The 27,422-nt window shown below is 41.7% G+C and overlaps 1 protein-coding gene across 2 annotated transcripts; it reads right to left on the reverse strand.

The window, feature by feature from the left end:
- Positions 1 to 736: 736 nt before the first annotated feature.
- On the reverse strand, positions 737 to 25,639 carry tmem255a (transmembrane protein 255A). 2 transcript variants are annotated; one of them, XM_061686598.1, is made up of 10 exons: positions 25,371 to 25,639; positions 17,691 to 17,833; positions 14,931 to 14,993; positions 12,288 to 12,377; positions 9,033 to 9,098; positions 8,859 to 8,947; positions 4,557 to 4,628; positions 4,167 to 4,329; positions 3,937 to 4,086; positions 737 to 2,233 (listed from the first exon to the last, which is right to left on the reverse strand). In XM_061686598.1, exons 1-10 carry the CDS (start codon positions 25,426 to 25,428, stop codon positions 2,090 to 2,092), a joined length of 1,038 nt encoding a protein of 345 aa, XP_061542582.1. In that variant the 5' UTR covers positions 25,429 to 25,639; the 3' UTR covers positions 737 to 2,089. The 2 variants fall into 2 exon arrangements, with proteins under 2 accessions (XP_061542582.1, XP_061542583.1); XM_061686599.1 differs by lacking the exon at positions 4,557 to 4,628.
- Between the last annotated feature and the right edge of the window lie 1,783 nt (positions 25,640 to 27,422).

Genomic DNA, 27,422 nt, shown 5'->3' on the forward strand with positions numbered 1-27,422 from the left:
TGGCTGTTTGCAGCGCAATACTGTCAAAGAGTGGCTTTTTTTTTTTATAGGTATTGTATGTGGCAAGCTCATTTTATCAGACATTTAGTGTCATTAAATAATGTACGGAGTGTCCACAAAGTCCCGTTACAATTAAACATATTACAATAGCAATTCATGAGATGTTAATCAGATTTGTTCTATCTACTCAGTGGTTATCAAATCATATTGCATTTGTGTATTTCAGGTAGCCTGTTAATCAAATTGATTCTGGGTCATTCCATGTAAACTCTACTATAGGTAGATCTAAAAAGGTTTATAGAAAAAAACTAATGTTTTGGACTTTTCCTTCCATTGTTAACCACATCAGAATTTGAAAAGATGTAAGAGGTTAATGAAAAATACTTGGTTGATTTTACATTGAATTACCCTTCTGTTAAATAATCTCCTGCAAAATGGCTACTCAAGAAAAGGCACAATGTGTATCATGGTTTATTGAAACAAAATCAAATATGTGGACTACTAAAACTACAGGATATGGAAGATATCCACCGTCATGTCTGTCAATTTGGAGATTTCACAAGATTCCACAGATTTGTCATCTCATTTGCTTTTGTAATTAATGTGTTAAATAATGAAGAGACCTTATGGACACCTTGTTAGTATTGTTTAGGACCTCTGGGGCCAACAACAATTAAGGGCAAGTTGTCACAGCCAAATAAGTGTAACAGAAACATCAAATGTGTTCAATGTACTAAACAAACTTTAATGCCAGGACAGAAAAGAAGTGGGACACAGCAGCCCTGAGAATCTGTTTTTCTAACAACACATCTGGCAAGTTTCAAGGAGCTCTATCCCATTCTCATCCTCTTTTTACTAAGGTTTTGCATGTTTCTTCATCATCTCCTTTACTCTTCCAGCACATCTGATCTCATCTACTGCTGGTGAAACTGTGGCTAATTACAAATAGAGCGAGGTACCATTTGGAGTCTTTTGTTTCTGCTGGGGAGCATGAAGTGAGAATATACATTAATAAATAGTTTGGAGTGGAATACCATCTTTTCATAGACTTTATACTTTATTACAAGCTAAGTTAATATAGTCTTTTTAATGTGGTAATAAATGACCACAGTCTGTGTTTAAATACAACTTACCTGTAGAATACTGCATTTCCTACTGCCTGTACTACAACTCCAATAAGATAGCGACACTAAATCAGGGATCCCCAAGCACAGGGACAACGTGAAACAACTCCAGTCCATAGGACATTTTGTAAGCCTACCACGCTGCACATATTTTATTGATCAGTCTGAAAGAAGTTTTATTTGTACTCCGTACACGTCAAACCGCTTGTCTCAGTCATGTGATATGGTAGTAAAAAAGCCCACAAGCTAGCAAAAATGAGCAAAAAACAGGAAAGCTTTTTCAAAAAGGGGGAAAAGGCCAAATGAATGAAACAAGAGCTTACAATTTTCATTTGTAACATCCTGTCGAAAAGCGATATTTTCTGCAATGATGGCAATCAAAACAAAATTATGCAGTCGACTGGTCCTCAGTAACCCACTGCATTTGTCATTGTCTCCCACTACTCAACTTTGGGACCAATTTGTTGAATAGAAACAAGCACAGGGCTCCCACTAAATACAAGTACATTCAGTGTAATGTAGAATTTTGTTTTCAATAATTTGTTGTTATGCCAGCCCAAATAGTAATATAGTTGCGTGAAACCGTCTCTGGCGGAAAAAAATGTTGGAGACTACTGCTCTAAACCACTAAAGGTGTGTAACTTCTATTTTTGTCACGTCCAGAATCTCCCCCAAAAACATGGAGGGCAGTGGGATGTGTTTAGTGGAAACTATATGAAAAGATGAAGATGACAATGCTGTGGCATTGGAAGACTGCATTAAGGCAGAACAACTGTAAACAGGTTTCCCTTTCCCTGGATTCGCTTGAACATTCCAGGCCAAGTGTGCAAGCAGCACCCAGAATACCCTTTTACTCCCTTAAAATTGCTCTCAACTCAAAAGTTAGCAGCAGCAGTGGTCGCCCTGCTGCTGGGGTTCCACAGTTTTGTCCTTTGGAAAGACCCGAAGACGATGTTTGAGCCCTCTTAGGGGGTGTAAGGTGGCGGCTTGTCGTCTGGATGGTTGTGAGGTGGAGAATAGCGCGGAGGGACCATGGTGGGCCACAGGTGACTGGCACCGGACTGGGAGTCGTCTGACAGACCGGAGGTATCGGCGAACATGTAGGAACCCTGGAAAAGCATGATATTGTAAGTTATGGATGGTTGTTCCTAATAAAGTGGCCAGTGAGTGTACAGCGTTCCCCCTTGTTATGGTTAGGGACTAAACAGTGGCGCGAAGATCATAAATCCACAAGTAACTGACAACCCCCTAAAAAGATTTTAAATTGCTCATAGATGGCACAAAATGGCAGCAAATACTTCTTTTTATATTAGGGTGATGTCCTGTCTAAATGAAGATCCCCCCCTCCTCACTTCAACATAGTTCCTTGATACCAAAATGCCACAAGATGGCACCAAAGCATCCATCCATCCATTTTCTTTACCGCTTATCCTCACTAGGGTTGCGGGTGTGCTGGAGCCTATCCCAGCTATCTTCGGGCGGGAGGCAGGGTACACCCCAAACCGGTCGCCAGCCAATCGCAGGCAATACTTTTATATTAGCCAGGGCTTTGTCCTGGGAAGGTGAGGGTAGGTTGCAAAAAAGTTCTGCAAATACGTGAATTCGAAAGTAGTGAATGGCGAATATGCAACTGAACACTGTACAGTGGTGTGTTGAAATACAAGTTTTAAGCTGTTCTGTCATCACGCTTGGATCTCAAAACCCCACGTATCTCAAATCATCTTTCCCCATTGAAATAAATGGAAACGCAATTATTCCATTCGTGTGCCACCCAAAAACACCCAAATTTGTTTTTTAACAGTTGTTTTTAATAAGACAAATTGCAATCAACAGTATTGTACTTTATAAAAACAGACAGGAATTACATTTGCTCTCCACCTAACCTTCTAACATCCAAAATGCGAGCAAAAAAGCAACAGCACCTAATGTACAGTAATCCCTCACCATTCATTCATTTTCCGTACCGCTTACCCTCACTAGGGTTGCGGGTGTGCTGGAGCCTATCCCAGCTATCTTTGGGCGAGAGGCAGGGTACACCCTGAACTGGTCGCCAGCCAATCGCAGGGCACATAGAAACAAACAAGCATTCCACTCGCATTTACACTTACGGACAATTTAGAGTCTTCAATTAACCTACTATGCATGTTTTGGGGATGTGGGAGGAAACCGGAGTACCCGGAGAAAACCCACGCAGGCACGGGGAGAACATGCAAACTCCACACAGGCAAGGCCGGATTTCAACCCGGATGTGGGAGGAAACCGAGCACTCTGGTTTCCTCCCACATCCCAAAAACATGCATGGTAGGTTAATTGGGTACTCAAAATTGCCCATAAGTGTGAACGTGAGTGCGAATGGTTGTTTGTTTATATGTGCCCTGCGATTGGCTGGCGACCAGTTCAGGGTGTACCCCGCCTCTCGCCCGAAGATAGCTGGGATAGGCTCCAGCAGCCTGCGACCCTAGTGACGATAAGTGGTAAAAGAAAATGGATGGATGGATGTACTGCATAACCAAACAACCAAAGAATATATTGTCTCCGATTTACGCAGTGTCCCTGAACGCACCTCGCGCACACAGACTGCTGCGACATACTTGCCGAATGTAAACATGAATGGCGGTTGCCAAATACGGCGTTCATCCCCTACAGAGGAAGGCTCGTATACCCGTGTTCAGACGGGTTTTGTCCCTACCACTGGCACTCTTGAATGAAAATGAACGTCCGTTCAAAAACCGTTCTTTGATGGCAGAATGAGCGCATTTTCAACAACGTTCATGAGGCAGAAATGAAGTAAGGGACCACTGTATATGGTTACCTGTGAATCGTAGGCCGTGTAAGGCGGCAGGCAGGGGGCGGTATTGTGGTAGGAGTTGACATTTGAGTTAGCACGTGGTGGAGCCTCAGAGGCGACTGAAGCTGAGATGGCCTCCGGTTCCGATGTACTTCCTGATGTATGAGCAGGTGTCTGAAACATAGAGAAAGGATATTAATCATCTTTAGTCTCTAACGTGGCCACAAAAGAGTAAAATATCCTCCCGGTCTCACCATGTCTTTGAAGCCGCCCAGCACCGCCGCAGTGATAATGCCAAGGAAGAGAGCCACTATGTTGAGGATGGTGGCCGACCAGAGCAGGTGGTAGAGGTGCACCACGTCTTGGCAGCTCTTCACGTCTGTGTACTCGTGGTAGCCGCCCACCACCTCCACACGGCTGACACAGAGAGGAGCACAAGCGGTAGTCAGGCCTCAAAAGTTAAACTTCGGGTGACAATCAACTCAGAAAGCACAGAGGAGGCTGCTGTGGAACAGGCACACTGAGGTCTACAGCAGGTGTCACACACAAAGAGGGCATGCAAGGGGAAAACACACAGCTCTACAGTGCAGTTATTTTAATTTTAAAGACAGCCGTGATGGGTCTAAAAAAAAAAAGGGACCTACTTCCAAATCATGGATGGTTTCTTAAACTTTTTCAAACCATCTCTATTGTGAAGTCCCATTAGAGGATGCTCTCTGAAAAATAGGTTAAAAGAAAAAAGAAACATTCTTCTTCTGGTAACAATTGAAAGAATGAGGTTTTATATAGGACAAAAACAACATTTACCTCTAACATCAACAAAAACACCTCTCATACTCACCCAAAAAAAGTCACACTCACCAAAAACACTCTCACATAAAAAGGCCTCTTATTCACCAGTTCTCTTATTAAAACAAACAAACAGAGGAAAAAAACAAACATTTTTGTCTGAGAGTCCATGGCAAGAGCCAATCAGCATTCATGATTTGAGATAACTTGCTTTTTCGTTCTTGAGCTTTCTTTCACATACACAAATTTTGACTCACTTATACTGAAAAAAGGTCTCAGAAAAACAAAGGTCTGCGTGTGTTTTTGGTTGTTGTTGTTCTTGTTTCAGTGAGATACAGTGCCATGAAAAAGTATTGGCCCCTTCCTCAAATTCTAATATTTTTGCATGGTTTCCCCACTGTAATATTTAAGATCATCAAACAAATATAAATATCAGACAAATATAGCCCAAGTGAAATGCAGTTTTCAAATGGTGATTTCATTAAATAAGGAAAAAAAAATTAAGTTACCTGGCCCTGTGTGAAAAAGTAATTATCCCTCTTGTTAAATCATGAATTAATTGTGGCCACCTACAATTGTTGGTTAATTTACACTGATCACACCCTAATTACCTCTAGACCTGTTCAATCAAGAAGTCACTTAAACAGAATCTGTCCCGACAAAATCAAGTCAGACAAAAGATCTAAAAATGCCGCGATCCAAAGAAATTCCAGAACAGTCGAGAAATAAAGTCATTGACATATATCAGTCTGGAAAGGGTTACAAAAGCCATTTCTAAAGGTTTAGGATTCCAGTAAACCATAGGGAGAGCCATTATCCTCACATGGAGAAACCACAGAACAGTGGTGAACCTGCGCAGGAGTGGCCGGCCAACAAAGATTACCCCAAAAAACAGCAATGACTCATCCAGGAGACCACAAAGGAACTCAAGACAATTTCTAAAGAACTGCAGGCCTCCCGTGCCTCAGTTAAGGTCAGTGTTCATGACACAAAAATAAGGAAGAGACTTAGCAAAAATGGCACCCATGGCAGAGTTCCAAGGCGAAAACCACTTCTGACCAAAAACAACATAAAGGCTCATCTTACTTTTGCCCCAAAAATATCTGAATGATTCCCAAGACTTTTGGGAGAATAATATATGGAGTGCTGAGAATGAAAGTTGAGCTTTTTGGAAGGTCTGTGTCTCGTTACGTCTGGCGAAAATGTTGCACAGCATTTCAGAAAAAGAACATCATACCAACAGTCAAACATGGTGGTGGTAGTGTGATGGTCTTGGGCTGCTTAGCTCCTGCAGGACCTGGACAACTTGCTGTGATTGATGGAACCATGAATTCTGCTCTTGAACAGAAAATCCTGAAAGAGAATATTCAACCATCAGTTTGTGACCTCAAGCTGAAGCGCACTTGGGTTCTGCCGCAGGATAACAATCCAAAACAAACTAGCAAGTCAACTTCTGAATGGCTTAAAAAAACAAATGAAGGTTTTGAAGTGGCCAAGTCAAAGTCCAGACTTGAATCTGATTGAAATGCTGTGGCATGACGTTAAAAAGGCAGTTCATGCTCTAAAACCCTCCATTTCTGCTGATTTAAAACAATTCTGCAAGGAAGAGTGGGCCTAAATATCTCCACAGAGATGTGAAAGACCCATTGCCACTTATAGAAAACGCTTGATTTCAGTTGTTGCTGCTGAGGATGGGCCAACCAGTTATTAGGTCTATGGGGCCATTACTTTTTCACACAGGGCCAGGTAATGTCATGGTCTGTGTTTTAGTTTTGTTTCATGTTTTCTTGTCCCATGTTGTTCATGTCTTGTGTGCTCGTTTCGTTAATGTGTCCACCTGTTCTCGTCAACACTCTACCTTGTGTCACCCAATCAGCTCCCTCCAGCCACTCATGTCATGTCTAGGTGTTCCTCGTTGTCTCGTCAATTTGTTTGTATTTAGTTCCCTGCTTTTTTTTTTTTTTTTCCCAGTCAGGTTTGCTGCATTGTTGTTTCTAAAATGTTGTTTCTCTTAGTCCATGGTTCCATATCCCATCATGTTAATTTATGGTCAGTATTTTGGTTTCCATGTTACTTTGGACTATAAATTAGTGTTTAGATTTTTCCATGTTCCTTGTTTGCCGAACCTGACGGGAAACTCAATATTTTGTTTTTCCACTTTAATAAATGAAATAATTTAAATACAGCATTTTAAGTTCACTTGGGTTATATAGTTCTATTTACATTTGTTTGATGTTCTTAAACATTAAAGTGGGGAAACTATGCAAAAATATAAGAATTTGAGAAGGAAACCAATACTTTTTCACAGCAGTGTAACTGGTGAATGAGAGAATTTATTTGGTGCCTAAGAGTTATTATTATTTTTTTTAACGATTTCCTGGTTTGAGAAGTTTTTGGTGAGAATAAGAGATTTTTCAGTGAGTGAGTTTTTCAGTGAATGTGAGTTTTTTTTTGGGTATGCATTAGTTTTCTTGGTGTGTGAATGATAGGGTTTTGGTGTTTTGTTTTTTTCTTTGAGTTTTTAAAAAATTATTTTTAGTTGGTGTGAGATGTTTTGGGGTGTGAGTGAGTTAGGTATGCTAAATCCAGAAAAATAGCTGTCCTTTTCTTTCCAATTCTGATTTCGGACACGTGGATTTAGTGGAGGTGCACCAAAATAATGTTTTCTCATTGTTTTGCGCAAGGTAATCCTTGTTCTTTTCAGATCACGTTGTTGGGAAAATGCCTTTTCCACCTCATTTTTGAAATGTCTAATTCAGATGACGTTTTCTGTGGTTCTGACAATAATAAAACTGTTCCTCGATTTCGGCATCGAAAATCAGGATTCTGACATGATAGAAAACTACATGCTTGTGATGAACTATTACTCCTGTTTTCTGTGAAGTATTAAGTAATTCTGAAGATGCGCTTGCTCTCAGTTTGACCCGGAAAATGAGATGGCTCGAGCGGACACCGCCATTGAAAAAAAACAAATCGAAAACGGCCTGTTTAAACATCTCATTTTCAACTAATAAGACTAACGTGGGCATTTTTCAACCAATGAGTCAATGTTGAAGTTACATATTTCCTATTGATTTACGATGATTTCTGGGCAAGAAAATTTGGGCCGGTTTGCGACATAAAAAGTGGCATAAAATCGTTAATCCTTATCTGAGTCTTACAAACTTGAGCTCACTTTATTCATGTATCACTCCTCAATCCAATGACATCGTCTATTTTGAAAATTTTAGTAACATAGAGCTTTTGGAGAGTTTTTTTTTGTGTGAGAGAAGTTTTTGGTGCATGTGATTTTATACAAGTATGAGTGAGAATTTTTTGGGGTGAATGTGAGTTTTTGGTGTTTGTGTGAGACTTTTCCTGGTGTGTGTGTGTGTGTGTGTGTGTGTGTGAGCGAGTGAAACAGAACGAGAGAGAGCACGGGGTTTTGGTGTTTGATTTTTTTTTTTTTTTTTTTTTTTTGGGGTGAGTTAATTTGTTTAGTTTTAGTTTTTCTGGTTTGAGTAAGACTTTTATTGGTGCATGTGAAAGTTTTTCAGTAAAGGTGAGTTCTTTTGGAGGGCAATGTGAGTTTTTGGTGTGCGTGAGAGCGAGAGTTTTTGGCATGAGTTCGAGGTTTTTGGTGGTTTGAGAGTGAGTATTTTTTTTTTTGGTGTTATTTTCATGTGAGTGAGTTTTTTTGTTTTTAGTGAGTATTTTTGGGAGCTCCTGAGAGTTATTGGTTAAACGTGAGGTTTTTTTGGGGGGTTTCCAGAGAGTTTTTGTGGTAGGAGTGAGATGGATTTTGGGTGTGGGTGTTTTTTTTTTAAATTTTTTTTTTATTTTTTTTTTTTCTTATGGTGAATGTGAGTTTTTCTGGTGTGTGTGTGGTGTAAGTTGGAGGTTTTTGGGGTATGTGAGTTTTCTTGGTGTGAATGACAGGGTTTTGACTTTTTTTTGGCGCATGTGATTTTTTATTTTTTTAGTATGAGTGTTTATTGGGGTATGAGTTTTTTATAAGCATGGGAATGTTTGGGTCTATGGGAAAGATCAATGTTATTTTTGGCCTATACGGCACCTCACATGAAAGTGTCTCACACCAGTGTCAACAATTGCAGCGCAAAAGCAGACTGCTCGCTTGTGAGGTCGTGGCGTCATTTGATCGCTCGGTTTATACACACTTGCCACAGATGTACAGGTCGCAGCAGTAACACGTGTTGCTTCTCACACGCAGGTTGCAGGATGTGCGAGACAATGTCTGGCAGGGCACCTGAGGATGTAACGCCATGTCACATTTCATTTATTCATTCAACTTTGAATGTATGATGCAAATATGGATGGTGGAAATCGCTTACGTCACGTTCAGATGCAGTCTCGCTGGAGTGGTAGTCACACCGTCCAGCATACAGAGGCCTCAGATCCTGAAGTGCAATGACCACCATTTTATTTGATTTTTGATTTTTCCACACAATGTAAGTATACACAATGAACCCCTGCATAGACACAGTTGAGCATTTGCAAATTTGCCTGTTTGGGGAACCTACGTGTATTCCGTTATTCACTGAAAGAGATGCCTATTTTATTTTTTTTTGCTCAGGCCAAAGCAATGAAAGTATTACTTTGGCACCATCTCATGGAATCTTGGTGTAGTTGCTAGACTTAATTAATTGATGGTGTGTTTTTCTGCTGCATTTGAGATGTCCTGTTTTGTCAGTGGTCCTTGAATGCCTCTTGTGCACAGTCAAAAGTGCAACTCAAAGTATGTTTCTGCTTCTCTCCCGATGCAGCTACGAATGGCTGGTGTTCTCTTCTTTGCTGTTCCATTTTGCTTGTATTCCCTAACATTTATTGCAGGGGTGTCAAACTCATTTTGGTCGCAGGCCACATTGTAGATATGTTTTTCCTCAGAGGGCCATTATGATTGTAAAACCATAATGTTTCGTCACCTCATCATATTATTACACATAGACAACAAATTGATCGATAAATAGTTTTGAAATTAGAAGTCAAGGATAATGGTTTGTTCAACTATTGTTCAAGTAACTGGAAAAGGGGTTTGGAGGCAAAACATGCTTACAATAGTTCATTACTGTTTATTACATATGAATATTATACAAACATTTGGAACAGATTTTAGCAAGAATCATGGAAGTTGACACACATGATTTGCTTTCGCGGGCCACATACAATGACGTGCCAGGCCGCATCAGGCCCCCGGGCCTTGAGTTTGACACCTGTGATTTATCATGTAAATAAAAGGTGAGTTTAATGACTTACCGTAATACTCTTTACGTGAAGTGCTAGCACGCATATTTGTTTGCCCATATGTGATGTCATGTCAGTTTGTGCTAGAGTGTTGTTTGGGCTAGTATGCTAACTAATACTATTGGTGAGCCTCATATGAAGGTGTTTTCTTTTTGGTGGTGAATAATTTAAACTACTGATTTTTTTTTTAAACTACTTATTTAACATGGGCTCATGATTGTGCACATGCTAGACACATTGTGTTGATGCTGGGCTAATTGTTTTTATGTCTGTTGTTACAAACCACAGTAAATCAATCCAAACGGAGTATCAGTGTGTTCTTCAGTTATGATCCTCTTCAATGTAATGGCATTTTGTGGCATCTAAAGGCAATTACAAACTTCTTTTAGGTTCAGATTTCAAGTTAGGTTTTCTAGACAATATTAGGGTTTTAAACTAGGGTTAAGGATTCACCTGAGGGTTTCAAGTCCAGGTATGGTTGTGTAAGTGTTGACCTGATGGCAGTGAACCCTTTCCTTCTCCTCCCCCTTCTTTCCTTCTATCCTTTCGTACATCCTTGTGTCCTACCATCCTTCCTTCCTCCTTTAAATAAGTGAATTGAAAAAAGTTTATACCTACTTTTGGTCCACCTCTTACACAAGTCATTTTCATAGAATTTGATAAATAATGGTAAAGACATCGCCCACTGAACTTCCTTTTGAAAATCTCTTCATTTGACTGATAGGAGTATTTAAATTATTGGCAGTTGTTATCCATCATAAGGTCATAATTGTTTCTAAGACCAAAAAATATTCAAAAGTAACATTTTCAAGCACTTAATGCCAAAATGTATTTAACAATAGGTGTTCAAAGTGAAATTATTTTGAAGATGCTAATTAAATTTGGGGATATATTGGATTTTTCTCCAATTGCTTAATAAGCCTTTTCCAAGAAAACTAACACAAATGCATCTTAATGTCCTCAGAGGTCATTTTTGGGGTTCTTTTACAAACGGTCTTTCTTGGTCACTGAAGTCTTTGTTAATGCTGCTGGAGAGAGCGTCAATTATGTTGTTGCAATACATCAGAGGGATCTACGAGATGAAGTGCCAGGATGAGGCAGCCATTTTGTGATAAGTAAACAAAAAGAGACGCGTTCTTTACATTTCGCCTATGTCATTAGAGTTAAGACATATTGATTCAGTATAATTTTGGCTGACTGATTTTTACACGAGTGGCACGTACAAATGTTAAACAATGCCAAAAGAGTATTGTATTACAAATGAAATCATTTTAAATATCTGTGTAACTACATATCCTTCAGTTGAAACGTAAAAGTTGTATTTATGAAAAATTCCAACAACCTATTCAAATGGGTACAAATGTTATCACCGATTTTACAAAGCTTCACAAATGTTCAACATGCGCACTACCTGTGACACGACACATTGTCCTATTTGCCTTCCTCTGACAATATGCCAAAATCTGCTTTTGAAAAGAAACACTGCATACTCATATGAAAGTGTTCAGCATATTTTAACACACGCAATTCCTTTTCATTACCAGTTAATGCCATTCTTCACAGTGAAAAGAATAAAAAGAAACAGATTAAACTAACATTAAACTTAAAACTTAATTGTACTGTTAGATTTATAAATGTAGTTTTCAGACATCATTTGGGTAAGAAATTATATATAATAATTATAAGACTATGAAACACTGCATGCACAATGCATGTTATCATCCTTATTTGTCCTTCTCTTCATTTTCCCTGTAGTCACACAGAGCATGGTATTTTTCCACCACCGCCTATTTAATAAATCATTTACAGAAGCGATATCAAGAAGCTCTTCTCACTTTCTGCCCACTCAGAGCTTATTTTCCCATAATCGTTTCTAAGAGTTCATTATTTGTGACTTCATGTTTGATATGACGTGCATGATGGAGAACTGCTCTCACTACCACTTGGCCGACGACTGCTGCCATGTAGGTTTAATTCAGACAAGGTTGATCAAACTTTAATGGTGTCTGGCATTGATTTTTGGCATTATATATTTAAGCACACATCTTATTCAAATCTCATATACAGTTGTGCTCATCAGTTTACTTACCCTGGCAGTATTTGTAAGATGTGCACCATTTTTTCTAAAAGTTATCAGGCAAAACGTATTTATTTATTTTCAATGGGATTCAAAGAGCATTTCAGAATGGCACAATCATTAAACAAAGCACAGCAATAAAAAAATAAATAATGGTATGTTTAGTCAACTGTAATATTTTCCCCCAAATTCTGCTAGGGTATGTAAACTAATGAGCACAACTTTATATTCATGTCTTTGTTTCGTCAGAAGCTTTGGTTATACTCACAATGTGCCTGGCAGCAAAAACTCCATCTACAATAGCACAGCAGAATGCAGCCACCACTCCAAAGCTGATGAAGACAATAGAAGCCACTAACTGGGAAAACAGCATAAAGCACAGCGCAGAATCAGCTTTATCCCCTCATGCAGCACTCCAAAACATAAATATAAGCATGAACAGTTAATTGCTTCTTCTTGTTAGCATTTTTTTTCCTCACAAAAATCCAATTTCCCCTTTTAATCGATTTCATTTCACCATGTCTTTGACAATGTTATAATGTGTGTGTCTGTCTGTCTGTCACTGGGCTCCCATTTCGTCATAAGGAACACTATGTAAATGATTCCGCTCATTATTGTCTTTTTCTTAGCAGGAATTAAAGTCACCAGTCGCTTGTTTGAAAAATATAGCGAACAAATCGCTAAATTGGCAACACGTACGTTTAGAAATTACCGCAACTCTGTTTGCAGGTATGTTGTAAGCAGTGCATATCAGCAGGAACGCGCATAGAACTACGGAAGTGACGAAAACTGAAAAATTACCCAGACAAATAAATTCGAATTAATGGAGAAAATCGATTGATTATCCGGCCCTAATTGAACCTGACATCATTAGCAACGGGTTACTCTTTATGACTTCAGGGTGGACAAAGTACCAGTCCCAGAGGAAGGAGGCGGGCCACAATCAGCTTGATGTTGTAATTAAATGTTTTATTTTTAGGAAAGCTACTGCTTGGTTATTTCAATTGTCTATTAACTCCAGCTTGGCAAAAATTCAAAACCATCCCATAGATCATTTTACACTTGAAAGACGATGTGAGTCCCAGGATACACATGTCTGGAAACAATGAGTCCCAGCCCTGGAACAATGAGTCCCTACAACATCATGGAGCACAGATACAGTAATCCTCCACTATATGATGGTTGTCGCTTCACGATCAGATTTTTATTTGTACAATTTGTACAATATTTTAGTTATCCATTGCTTTTGCTCTCACTCAATATATTATGTTTCAGCCTGCCATGATAGCAAATTTAGGATGATATGCTTTCCCAAATACTATCACGATAAACAATAGTATTGTTGATATATTTTTTAATGCCGCTGATACAATGATATTATAGCGCAGAGTGATTCAAGTACATCCTTTTTAAGAACATTTAACTTTCAATTCTAAAGAACACTGCACATTGGCATTCTAATGTAGAACAATAAATAAAATGTCTTAGATAAATAAGCAATATAAATAAATCAGACCGTTTGCATAAACTGTACTTAAACAAATATTAAACATTTGGCACGTAGGTATAGAGTCATTAAAGCAGTGAAGAGACCCAAAACATTTATTAAAACTTGCCAAATTTGAATGATTAAATAAAGAAAAACCCCCATGTATGTCCTTAAAAGCATTTCTGCTTTGTTACTGCTTTTAAATCAGATGCCATACATTTTAATGTCACTGTTATTTTCTTAGTCAATAGTTTTATTTATTGTATGAATGTTGTTGTGTTTTGTACTGTATGATTTCTGCTACCCATTGGCTTTTGAAAAAGAGATTTGATCTCTCAATAAGCATTTACCTGGTTAAATTAAGGATGAAATATTAAATAAGGCGCGCCATGGAGCTGCTGGAGTGTGATGTGAGACCTTGACCTGTCAATCCAAGGATGCTGAAAATGGGTTTGCTGAAGTCAACTACTGCATGAATATTACTAACATGTGCCGCAGTGCTTATGGTTTATAAAACGTTAACTTTCCCATATTTCCAACACACACACACAACTCCGAGCGCTAAAGTCTTAATGATGTCGCCGCGGTCGAGTGAGCGTTCTAGCTCCAGCCCTGAGCTTGCTAGCTCGTTATCCCGCGGGGTTTCGAATGTATTCAACAGCTAACTTTCCTCGTCCCAGTTGTGCGTGTCTAGAGAGCCAGCGCCTTGGTTCTAGCTGCGTCATGAGCGACGCAGCTTGAACCAAGGATTCATACTTATGATTTGCTGTGTGTGGAAGCTCTTCACCAACACACAAAAACACATGCATGCACAGACAAACACAGGGCGGGTTTAAACCACGAGTCTACAGACGCGAATATGCTTCGCACGTCCTTGGAAATTTTCGCACATTAAACGAGATCCCTGCCATTCCACGGCATCTAATGTATGTCTACCATAAGTGGAATTGTACTATGATGCACACTCTCGCGGGCCACACAAAATGTCCTGACGGGCCGGATCTGGCCCCCGGGCCACCAGTTTGACACCTGTGATCTAAAGGTTACGAACAAGTGGTCAGCCATGTGCCGTAAACCGTCACGGCACGAGCTGACCGAGGCGCCTGCCGTCCAAACTCTGCTGCGTTGTTGCAAAAGGTGTCGCAGGCCAAAGTCATACCTCATCTCAGCTCTGACAGCCTCCCTCCTCTGCAATGTCCCTCCCCACATTCCAATGTGGACATCTGGCCTGCTCCTCTTACAGTCTGCATCTATTTCTGGACACGGATCGCTAAGCTCGGGCACAAACCTCTGCAGTCCTGACTTGGCTCAGCTTGGGCGTTGTGTCATTGCATCGGCACAATCGTCAAGCTGCCTTAAGGTAACTGGGACGAGTGTTCTGGCACTGTCCGCACGAGGCAACGCCACCGTCACAATGCTTACCATCTGCCTCTTGTTCTCTATCAAATGGGAGCCGATGATTCCCAGGAAAGAGCCAAAGCCCAGCTGAAAGGAGAGAGAAGACGGCTGTTGAAAGTGTCACTTCCCTGATTGATAAATCAAGAATTAAATGCCTCTGTCATACTTTTAGCATGATTACAACAGATCATATATGAATTTAGTAGTGTGGAACTTCCAAAGTGAAACGCTCCATGAATCACATGAGAAACAAACAACAGAGACATGTGTCAAAGATGGACGCAAGGGAATCAACAACAATTTGAAGGGAGTCCACTGCTGTGTCGATGACAAACAAAGAAGATAGTTTCACAAAGGCTGTAAATGCAGTGTCACCTGAGGTCCACACCATGGTCCAGGTGAATAAAAAGTGGTTTGATATTAAGGTGGATGCAAAGAAAAGGATTATTGGACCAGAGAAAAAAGAAGGAAGCGGACGAGGACAGAGACCACCAGATCTCACTCCACAGGATGGCCGATAAGCTGCTACATTAGGAAACTCCGCCATCTCTGGCATTTGTGAATGGAACGAGGGTGAAAGTGAGGACATTCAGCAGTCACTTCCAGGTAATTATTTATTCATTCCTATATGAAATTCTTAATATCTTGCAATAAATATCTTAATATCTCATATTCTGTATTGTACATGAAGAGTTAAATTTAAGATTCAAGATCTAAGAATATGAACGGCAGAGAAGTCTCCATTTCAGGGTCATATGGGACATTGAGTCAACTCATTAGCAAATTTCCCAGTTTTAATTATTATCATTACAGTTTTTATAAATTAATGTAGTTTTAACACATTGTGCATCTTGGGCAAAATATGTGTCTTTAAAGGTCCCATGTTTTGGCTATTTAGACCTCCATAGAGAGAATCTCTGCGATTGGCTGGCAAGCAGTTCAGGGTGTATCCCGCCTCTCGCCCGCAGTTAACTTGTGAGGATAAGCGGTGTAGAAAATGGATGGATGGATGGATGGAGTGACAATGTAATGTGTACTTAGTATTAAAGTGTCCAGAAAAGGCCCCTCTGACAGCTATTTCTGTTTGACCACTTTTGTGTCTGGTTTGTCCATATTTGGCTAAGTGACATCGATAAGCTGGAGAAATTCAAATGACCTGATTTCAGGCCTCTCGGCAGAAAAACGTCTGTAACTCAGGAATGTGTGGACGATTTTAATTCATATTTCACGTTTACTGAGGCACCATGAAGCCAATATAACATCTCAAATAGTAGAAAAAAGTTGGTTTCGTAAAATATGGGACCTTTAAACATTTTTTGAAAGTTGAAAAAGAAGAGATTTTAACTTGGACTTAAAAACATTCGCACTGGCGGCTGACGTCACTTCTGTTGGCAATTTATTCCATTTGTGTGCAGCATAATAGCTAAATGCTGCTTCAACGTATTTGGTTTGGGTGTTTGACCTGAGTCTGTCAATCTCAGAGCCCTACTGGGTTTATATATTCCATTAGCATTTCTTTCATGTATTCAGGACTTAAACCATTTAGTGATTTATAGACCAGTACCAGAACTTTGAAATCTATTCTAAAGCTGACTGGGGGCCAGTGTAAAGACTTTAAAATTGGAGTAATACGCTCTGACTTCTTTCTTCTGGTCAGAACCTGAGCTGCAGCTGTTTAATGCTCTTTTGGGGGAGTCCAGTGAGAAGACCATTACAATAGTCAAGTCTACTTGAGATAAAAGCATAAGAACATATTGAGGAATAATGGATTTATCAAGTGTTCCTATGTACGATTTGATCACAGATTTGTGTGCACGCAGTGTTTGTGAATGACACCTGAAGTGTGCTACTTATGTGCTCGCCTCGCTCGCCTTCATTGCACAAAGACCTGCTTCACAAAGATAAGATGTGTGAAATGGAAGCAAGGCATTCAGTTCTTTTTGGGCAGTTCATAGCTTCATTTGCAAGCCTGTCGCCACATATTACGCAGAGTGTGCTGTTTGTTTTTTTTCTCCTATTTGCAAGCTTGTGTGCATACTTTTTTACTACCGTATCACATGACTGAGTTGAACGGTTTGACTTGTGTACAGAGGCACAGGCGGATGCACCTGATTTTCAAAATAAAATTTCTTTCAGAGTCTGATGATCAAGAAAATATTTTTGTTCAGTTTCTCTGTGCGGTGGCGACCACTGATCTAAATGATTAACTCCACAAGTGTATTTTTCAACTTTTTTTCCCCAATGCCACCACAGAGGGGGATCAGTGTCGGCAACTAGGAAGAGTGTGATGCTAACCATATACCAAAGAACTGGAATGTGGGGTGACATAGGAAAGCATCTTGGCTGCTCAGTACCATATGAGCAATACAATTAATTACTGTAGTAACAAGGCTCTATGAAGTGTTCCCTATTCTTTACGTTTCTGTCGGGTGTCTTCAAAGGGTGAGTAGTTTTATTTAATTTCAGTTTTATTATGCAAAGGTTAACGTGTGCTTATTTCTGGATGAGAGCTGGGAATGTTTAAACATGTCTGTAGGCTGCTTGTATTACTTTGCGGACGTCAGAATGCTAAAAATGGAGAAAACAAATGAATGGCAGTGAGTCTTCACTTCACTCAGCCTCTAATGACAGCGATGCTGAATAATGAATGCTGGGAAAATGCAGCCCACACCCTTCAGGAATTGCAAGTGGGAAGCATTCGCTTACTTCACATATTGTGATAAGTGGCAGCTTGTGTGTGTGTGTATGTGTGTGTGTGCGTGTGTCCGTTTCATGCACACTCACAATGAGTCCTGGGTAGTAGCCGCCCACTGTGATGTTTTGCGTTCTGGTCGTCGCTGCCAGGCCGAAGATGAGGATGAGCAAGGACACGATGAGCAGCATCACCGTAACGATGATGGATTTCCTCTTCCTTCTCTTAAAAGAACCTAGAAGACAGCAGACAGGCACTTTTATGTACTGCCAATAAATCGGAATAGTCAGTAGACTTAATGCCTCAACTTAGTCTGTTTTGTATAGTCCTACAGCAGCCATTCTAAATCATACATTAATGTGCTGTGAAAAACCATCAGGTCTGTCATGAGAAATTACCCAGTTTTATTGAATTGGTCTGAAAATTATTACTTTTTTATGACATATATCCATGCCAGCGACATATATTGACAGGCAGATGAATTAAATGCTCTTCCACTAGAGGCTAAAAGGTGCAGTTAACCAGTGTATCCACCTGTTGCCATACATAAAACAGAAAAAGTCATGACACGCACAGACAAAGTAAGTAAATTTGTGAGTAAATTGAGAAGGTCATCTTTATTTCAGTATATACTGTATACTTTTGTGACATTTTTGTTTAATAGTTTTCCATTATTTTTTTCTCCTTTAAAGTATGTGCCTTGTCTGAATAAAGGTTGGGCAACACTGCATTAACAAACACGAGGCTGCTGTGTTGCTATTTAACAATAATTACTGGGTGTTTGGAGATCAGTTGAAACGTGTGACAGGAAGAGGGCTGAAAGGGAAGCTGAAATACGACCTCAGCAACCATCTTGGGGCATCTTGTGTCAGATTTCATTCAAAATCAATAATGCTCATTTCATCGCATCGAGAAATACGGTAATGCTTGAAAGCTGGTGGGTTGAGAATAGCATCGGGCATAGCGATTTTGGACAAAGTGGACCTACGGTCTCGAGTTCAGTATCTGGCTTTGACTTGAAAACAAGTTGTTTTAGCCACGCATTTTCACGACTTCTGCGTTTTGGGGCCTGACAATGTCCTCAGAAGCCCTTTCACAGAGAGGTGTGTCTAGTGTCGCTTATACAAAAATGTGTCAAGACAACTGCTTTCAACACAACAGGACAGGATAAATGGGGGTAATCCGACCTCGGCTCTCATACTATCTCAGAAGCGGGAATATTCTCGTGACAACAGGCGGAAAATCCTGGCTTTGGCAAGAAGTCAGAAAGGTGGAAAACTTGTGGTACTCTCAAGAATCATTCTTGTATTTCTTTTTATTCACTTTATTTTGTATTTAATACAAAGAGATAACATGGTGTCCTATGTGTACTGTATATCAACCAGACTGCATACTTCTTTGTCTCTTATTTTCTTCTTTGTCGGTTAGCCACTATAAGTACTCCTTTTCCCGAGCGCTCTTTAGACCTGTCGCATATACGGTACGAACTCGACTGGACCAGACCATCGCCTATAAAGTCCCCTCCAAAAGTATTGTAACGGCAATGTCAATTCCTTTGTTTTTGTTATATACTGAAGACATTTGGGTTTCAGATCAAAAGATGAATATGAGACAAAAGTTCAGAATTCCAGCTTTCATTTCATGGTATTTACATCTCGATGTGTTAAGCAACTCAGGACAGACCACCTTTTGTTTTAAGCCACCCACTTTTCAAGTGAGCAAAAGTATTGGAACAGACATGATTAAATTAACTTAAAGTGAATAACATTTAATATTAGGTGGCATAACCCTTACTTGCAATAACTGCATCAAGCCTGCGACCCATTGACTTCCACAGACTGTTGGATTATTCCTTTGAAATGCTTTTCCTGGCCTTTACTGCAGCCTCTTTCAGTTCTTGTTTGTTTCTGGGGGTTTCTCCCTTCAGTCTCCTCTTCAGGAGGCAAAATGCATGCTCTATTTGGTTAAGGTCTGGTGATTGACTTGGCCAGTCTAAGACCTTCCACTTTTTCCCCATGATGAAGTCCTTTGTTGTCTTGGCAGTGTGTTTTGGGGTCATTGTCCTGATGCATGATGAAGCTTCTCCCCATTAGATGCAACTGCTGCATGCACACCAAAACACACAAGCTCATCTGTGAAGCATGGTCGAGGTAATGTCATGGCTTGGGCTTGCATGGCTGCTTCTGGAAGGGTTCACTAGTCTTTATTGATGATGTAACTCATGATGGTAGCGGCAGAATGAATTCTGAAGTTTACAAAACCATTTTGTACAGTGGTTTACAGAAAAATGGAACCCTAACCCTGGAAAAGCATTTCAAATGAAGAATGCAACAGTCTGGTGAAGTCAATGGGTCACAGGCTGGATGCAGTTATTGCAAGTAAGGCTTATACCACCAAATATTAAATGTTATTCACTTGGAATTAATTTAATCATGTCTGTTCCAATACTCTGCGATTGGCTGGCAACCAGTTCAGGGTGTACCCCGCCTCCTGCCTGATGATAGCTGGGATAGGCTCCAGCACGCCCGCGACCCAAGTGAGGAGAAGCGGCTCAGAAAATGGATGGATGGATGTTCCAATGCTTTTGCTCATTTGAAAAGTGTGTGGCTTCAAACAAAAGGTATTCTGTCCTGAGTTGTTTAACTCCTCTAGATGTAAATACCATGAAATGAAAGCTGGATTTCTGAACTTCTGTCTCATATTCATCCTTTGATCTGAAACCCAAATGTTTTCAGCATACAACAAAAACAAAGGAATTGACCTTGCTGTTCCAATACTTTTGGAGGGTACTCTAAATGAGAGCTGCTGTCTGACACCCGCACATTGAGCGATTGGACATATTGATGCCCTGAACAGTGAGCCTGTATAGGCATTTGATACTGTACATACAGTATATTGTACTTTATCACATTTATTAAACCATAAAAAGATAGATTAATGATTAAGGAAGAAGTAAGTTGCTAAAGAGAGTAGACTTGGGCGAGAAGAAAAGCAAGCGTGTGGCTATTTTAAAAGTGTCTCGCTCACTCATTCATTCATTGAACTACCGATCGCCGTAGGCGTTGCGCGCATACATTTTCGTCACGAGTTTTACTTTTTCCTCCGCAGGCATATTCAAAATTATAAATATCGTGAAGTATTGTGAAGTGAAGTATAAGCTTATGCTACGTTCAAGAAAATTGTGTGTTATGTTTTTGGACAATATTACATTAAAATGAAACATTTTCAATACAATTGCAAGACTGGATGGCATTATCAAGTATCGGCACTTGGTATCGGGGAGTAATCAAATGTAACTACTACTACTACATTTAAAAACTGCATTTATTGTTTACTTGGATTATGTTTTTCGGTTATTTACATTTGTTTGATGATCGGGAAACTTCAAAAAAAAAAAAAAAGAAAGACTGAGAAGAGGGCACGGTGATGACTGGTTAGAGCGTGTGCCTCACAGTTCTGAGTAACGGGGTTCAATCCCTGGCCCCGCCTGTGTGGAGTTTGCATGTTCTCCCCGTGCCTGGGTGGGTTTTCTCCGGGCACCCCATTTTCCTCCCACATCCCAAAAACATGCGTGGTAGGTTAATTGACAACTCTAAATTGCCCGTAGGTGTGAGTGTGAGTGCGAATGGTTGTTTATTTATATGTGCCCTGCGATTGACTGGCAACCAGTTCAGGGTGTACCCCGCCTCCTGCCCGATGATAACTAGGATAGGTTCCAGCACTCCCGCGACCCTCGTGAGGATAAGCGGCTCAGAAAATGGATGGATGGATGGACTGAGAAGAGGGCTAATAGTTTTTTTATGAAACTGCACTTACACCATATTACTAGAAGGCAGCTTATTTCACTGGGTAGGTACAGCACTCAGAATCCACTCAGAGAGAGGTGAGAAGGATTGGATGGAGCAAACCACATTTAGGGGTCATCTTGTATTTTTGTTGTTAAAATATTATGGTTCAACCAGGTACTGCATGCTTTTCGTGGGGTGCACAAAAAAATGTGACCCCTCAAATTTTAAGAGTGCTGGGATTCAGTTTCATTTCTTCAGCTCCCCCAAAAATAGTCTAGAAACGTTTATGCCCTGAAGCATACCCTACTTTCCTGGCTAGTTTGTCCAAATGGGATCATAATTGGGGCTTGGGTTTCAAATCTCGGCTCCGGCTTTCCTTTGTGGGGTTTGAATGCTCTCTCCGGCTTCCTCCCACATCCCAGAAACCTGCATTGTAGGTTCATTTAAGACTCGAAATTGTCCATAGGTGCGAATGTGAGAGTAAATGGTTGTTTGCCTCTATGTGCTCTGCAATTGGTTGGCGACCATTCCAGGGTGTACCCCACCTCTTGCCCTATGTCAGCTGGGATAGGCTCTAGCTCACACATGACCCTAATGAGTACAAGCGGTTTTGAAAATGGACGGATGGGATCATAACTGGCTTATGTATTATCACGCTGTATTGACTGAGGAACGAAACCATATAAATTGAGCCTATAAAAACAATGGGAACATGTTCACCGAGTTCATTTTAGACCATCTCGCCACAGGATGACACCATACTCTACACCACAAGTTGACAGTCATCATCATGCTTACAAGCACACTTATGATTGACAGTGTAAAAATAAAATTTTCAAACTTGGCCTAATTGTCATCTCACATTAACTCTGTGTAAACATTTAGCACTTTATGCTTCACTGTATTGACACAATTGAGAGCATGTCCACAGACAAGACATTCACTCAAAAATTAACTCTGTGTTTTGTCACAAGATCACTCTCCAGTGCCACAATTACCAACCACAGAGCAATTAGCCAGATAGCAAATCCCATTAGAAGTAAGTTGATTATGTCATCGACAACTAGCCAGTCTGGCTTCTTTTAAACATACAGCAAGAGGAGTTGCTCCCTGCTGCCTGTGAGTGAGAATGCATTGCAGTGCTAGTGAGAGCTCCATCTACTTTTTGTAGTCAATGATCTAGACAGAAAAAGATGACAAGTATGGATAATTGGGATTGAAACGTCATAACAAGTCATTCTCAGACAGCTCATTGTTACTCATAACACTTATATAAAAGCCACTCAATTTTCAAATGAAAATATCAATGGATACTTCAAAGGGAGGATATTCACACCGAAATATCTTCCACTTTTGTGTTTTTAGACTTAGATTGTTATTCATCCAACCATGTTCTTGTATCTTTAGCAAGGAAGCCCAGACTTCCCTCTCCCCAGCGACTTCATCCAGCTGTTCCAAGGGGATCCCAAGCGTTCCCAGGCCAGCTGGGAGACAGAGTCTCTCCAGCGTGTTCTGGGTCATCCCCGGGGTCTTCTCCCAGTAGGACATGCCTGGAAACCCTCACCAGGGAGGCGTCCTGGAGACATCCTAATCAGATGCCCGAGCCACCTAATCTGGCTTCTCTCAATGTGGAGGAGCAGCGACTCCGCTCTGATCCCCTTGCGGATGACCGAGCTTGTGGACTAAACTCTGACACTGGTGGTACAGGGACCGAAAAACCCGTATCAGGGGGTTCGGTACCCCATACTCCCGAAGCACCCCCCACAGGACTCCCCGAGGGACACTGTCAAACGCCTTCTCCAAGTCCACATAACACATGTAGACTGGTTGGGCGAAATCCCATGCACCCTCGAGGACCCTGCCAAGGGTGAAGAGCTGGTCCATTGTTACACAGCCAGGACGAAAACCACACTGCTTCTCCTGAATCTGAGATTTGACTTTCCGACGGACCCTCCTCTCGAGCACCCTGAATAGATCTTATCAGGGAGGCTGAGGAGTGTGATCCCCCTGTACCTGGAACACACCCTCCAGTCCTCCTTCTTAAAAAGGGGGACCACCACCCCAGTCTGCCAATCCAGAGACACTGTCCCCAATGTCCACGCGATGTTGCAGATGCATGTCAACCAGGATAGCCCCACAAGATCCAGAGCCTTCAGGAACTCCGGGCGAATCTCATCCACCCCTGGGGCCTTGCCACCAAGGAGCTTTTTAACCACCTCAGTGACCTCAACCCCAGGCATAGGAGAGCCCGCCTCAGAGACCCCAGACTCTGCTTCCTCATGGGAAGTCGTGTCGGTGGAATTGAGGAGTTCTTCAAAGTATTCTCTCCACCGACTCACAAACCTCCCGAGTCGAGGTCAGCAGCGCCCCATCCCCACTATACACAGTGTTGATGTTGCACTGCTTTCTCCTCCTAAGACGCCGGATGGTGGACTGAGCGCCACCTGTTAGTGTGTTGGCTCCTATGGTAGAAGAAGATGGTGGTATGACCTGGCAGGCCCAAACGGAGCTCCACCCCTCTCTTAACCGAGTGTCCAAGACAAGTAAGTCCGATGACACAACCACAAAGTCGATCATCAAACTGCGGCCTCGAGTGTCTTGGTGCCAAGTGCACGTGTGGACACCCTTATGCTTGAACATGGTGTTCATTATGGACAATCCGTGGTGAGCACAGAAGTCCAATAACAGAACACCTCTCGGGTTCTGATTGGGGGGACCATTCCTCCCAATCATGCCCTTCCAGGTCTCACTGTCATTGCCCACATGAGCATTGAAGTCCCCCAGCAGAACGATGGATTCCCCAGCGGGAGCGATCTCCAGCACCCCCCTAAAGACTCCAAAAAAGGTGGGTACACTAGCCGGAAACAACAGTCAGGACCTGTCCCCCCACCCGAAGGCGGAGGGAGGCTACCCTCTTGTCCACCGGGGTGAATCACAATATACAGACCCGAGCCGGGGGGCAATGAATATACCCACACCTGTTCGGTGCCTCTCACCGGGGGCAACTCCAGAGTGGAAGAGAGTCCAACCCCTCTCGAGAGGACTGGTACCCGAGCCTAAGCTGTGTATGGAGGCGAGCCTGACTATATCTAGTCGGAACTTCTCGACCTCACACACCAGCTTGGGCTCCTTCCCTCCCAGAGAGGTGACATTCCACGTCCCCAAGGTCCCCGCCTTCGGCCACCGCCCAGCTCGCACTGCACTCGACCTCTATGGCCCCTCCCACAGGTGGCGAGCCGCTGGGAAGGGCGACCCATGTTACCCATTCGGGCTGTGCCCTAAAATAAATTGTAAATTGTAAATAAATTTACAAAACCAAACTCTTCTACAAATGTAGCAAATGTCTTTTTCCCCCAAACGTGCGCAAACCAAAACAAAAAAAAACACTACGCTTTATTAACAAAATAGCTGGGAATGGGAATACTACCTGTACAAGTGCTTCCATGTACTATATTGCTTATTGGAGCACGATACAGAGAAAGAACCAAGCAGTTCTTGAATGACAGCTCATTCTCATAACACTCATTAAAAAAAAAAATACATCAATACTATAATATTGAAATACAAAGCAGAAAAATGCATTTCACGTCGTGCCTTTACACTTGATTGTCGTACTCGTAGTTCATCGATCCAAACTCTTGAGTAAATGCTGAAATGATGACTTTTCCTGACCAACGTGTGCAAGTAACTTCGCCAGCCACGCAAACAAACCCTGACACTGCTCTTTGTGAACAAAGCAGCTGGGAGCGAGCCTACTACAAGTGCTGCCATCATGCCGTGTTTGCCGTCTATTGCGTTTTTGCCGGTGGCATCGAAAGAAGCATGCGGGCTGCCGCACCTGCTGCGGCCTCGAAGAACCTGAAAAATATGCGATGAACACCAATGTCTCGCTTTTTGCAAATCTGAAAGCTTGCCATTTTCTATTTCAGCTGACACGCGAAGCACGTTGCATTGTCCATTCGCCGTTTGACCTTGCACACCTACCGATGCTGATCTCGGAGAGCGTCAGCCCGCTGGACTGGAGGCTCGGCGCGGGGGGCATGTTCGACCGCGGACGATGGATGCCGCCGCCCGTAAATCAAACCCAACGAGCCGAGCGTGACGCCTCGATGTTATTCGCTGTAAATCTACGAGTCTGCTGTCCGTAGTCATTGAAAGGACGTCGCCTCTGCTCGTGGAACGCTGCAGCTGCCTCCGCCCCCGCTCGAGTCGCTCACATCCCGGCGTCTGTCGGTCGCCGTCCTCGCCGTGTGTCGGCGACTGGGAGTGGGGTTGCCGTCGAGTGGCTGCGCGCGCCCACGTCATACACGACAAGGACGCGCGTTACATTTACAGTATTCGTTACTTGAAAATATTGGTTATGAGTCTCAAATTTGTATTGAGTTTTTTTTTTTTAAATCACCAAATGTAGATATAGCAGAAAGATAACCAAAGTAAACATAAAATGCAGTTTTAAAATGGTGATATATATATATATATATATATATATATATATATATATATATATATATATATATATATATATATATATCCCAATAACAGTTGAATTTGTGGGATTTATAGGAATTTAAAGCAAAAACAGCAGCTTTTATGGATAAGCAGGTGTGGCCAAGTAGTTAAGATCGATACCTGCCATCGTGGGGACCTCATGCAGTTAAAGTCACCGACCAGCAGATGAATATGGGTAAACAAACCAACAAAAACATAAGCTTGACGGCACTTGAGAGCATACAGCAATGGACTACCCACCCCCAACTTTCCCCGGATGCTCGGCTGTGGTATCCTTGAGCAAGACACCGATCACCTGGGCGCTGAAGCAACCTCCTGCTCTAGTGTGTGCACCATTAAGTGCGTGTTTGCTTTGTCCACAACTTAAATGCAGAGGGAGAATTTCCTGTGCATGTGTTTGCGGCAATAAAAGACGATCCTTCATTTATTACTCTGTGAAGAAACAGTAACATACAGGAGGCATACAGTGGTTAGCACGCCTGCTTCACAGTTCTGAGGTTCAGGGTTCGAATCTCAGCTCGGGCCTTCCTCTGTAGAGGACGCATGTTCTTCCTGTGCGTCGTCACTGGTGGATAAGCTCTAGCTCACCCGCATCCCTAATGAGGAGAAGCTCTGTAGAAAATGGATGGATGTGATGTGGAATGTTAGAATACACAGCTAGTCTAGGATCAAGGGTACAGTGCGGTGCCGAGTCCAACACATTCATACACGGTTTCCCTGTGTAAAGCTCCTGAAATCTTAATGAACATCCCTAACAAAATTTGCCAGCACCAAACATTCATTTTAACATGAAGACAGACGCACTGAAGTGACTTTTCTAAGGTCATCATGGCACTCATTGAGCTCATTTGGCGGGCTTTTAGCAAAAGTGCAACATGCTGAGAATGAGTCCCCATTCACCATGAAATTCACACAAAGCAGCACGCGCGCATGCACGTTCCAAATATCCAGTGGGGTTTTTTTTTTTTTTCCGTGACGTAACTTCTCTTTTCATGTAACAGAAAGCCAGCCTCACAAGTGAGTCCTCCTCTCCCACTTGCACCCGGGCAAGCACAGTGGTGCTACGTGACCGGAGTGCAGATGGTGGGAGGGAGGTTGGAGGGAGAGGACTCCTTGAACTTGAGGAGTTTATGTCGAACACTTGCAACAAGGCTCTGTAAGAAGCAGAATGCATGTGCCAACGCATGTCACCATGTCATTAATTATGCTGCTTTCAAACCTTGGAAACAAGGAATAAAATTTCAAAAAGGGATAAATCCGAGGTACATGACCGAGGCGTGAGGGAAATGATTGGCTGTCTTTTGTGTTGTAACAAGCTATAAATATTGAATTCAGGCTTTACTTTTGCGCAGTTTTACAGGCAATGAGTGACGGCGTGCGTGTGTAGAATGCAGCACCGAGCTCCGGGCCGTTGCCAAAATGTGCCTTGAACCCTACCAAAAAAAAAAAAAAGAAAAAAGCACTTCAACCCACCCCCCATGTTTCTCGGTTCCTGACTTCATTCACTATGTTGGGCGTTTAGATGAA

This window comes from Phycodurus eques, chromosome 9 (genome assembly GCF_024500275.1).
Source record: "Phycodurus eques isolate BA_2022a chromosome 9, UOR_Pequ_1.1, whole genome shotgun sequence".
Taxonomy (NCBI): Eukaryota; Metazoa; Chordata; class Actinopteri; order Syngnathiformes; family Syngnathidae; genus Phycodurus; species Phycodurus eques.

Excerpts from the sequence above, each read along its gene's own strand:
- tmem255a (XM_061686598.1), bottom strand. The coding sequence starts at position 25,428 with ATGCCCCCCGCGCCGAGCCTCCAGTCCAGCGGGCTGACGCTCTCCGAG. Across the intron at positions 17,834-25,370 it reads GCTCTCCGAGATCAGCATCG|GTTCTTTTAAGAGAAGGAAG; the intron begins GTAGGTGTGCAA and ends GCTGTCTTCTAG. Across the intron at positions 9,099-12,287 it reads TTTTTGCTGCCAGGCACATT|GATCTGAGGCCTCTGTATGC; the intron begins GTGAGTATAACC and ends ATTGCACTTCAG.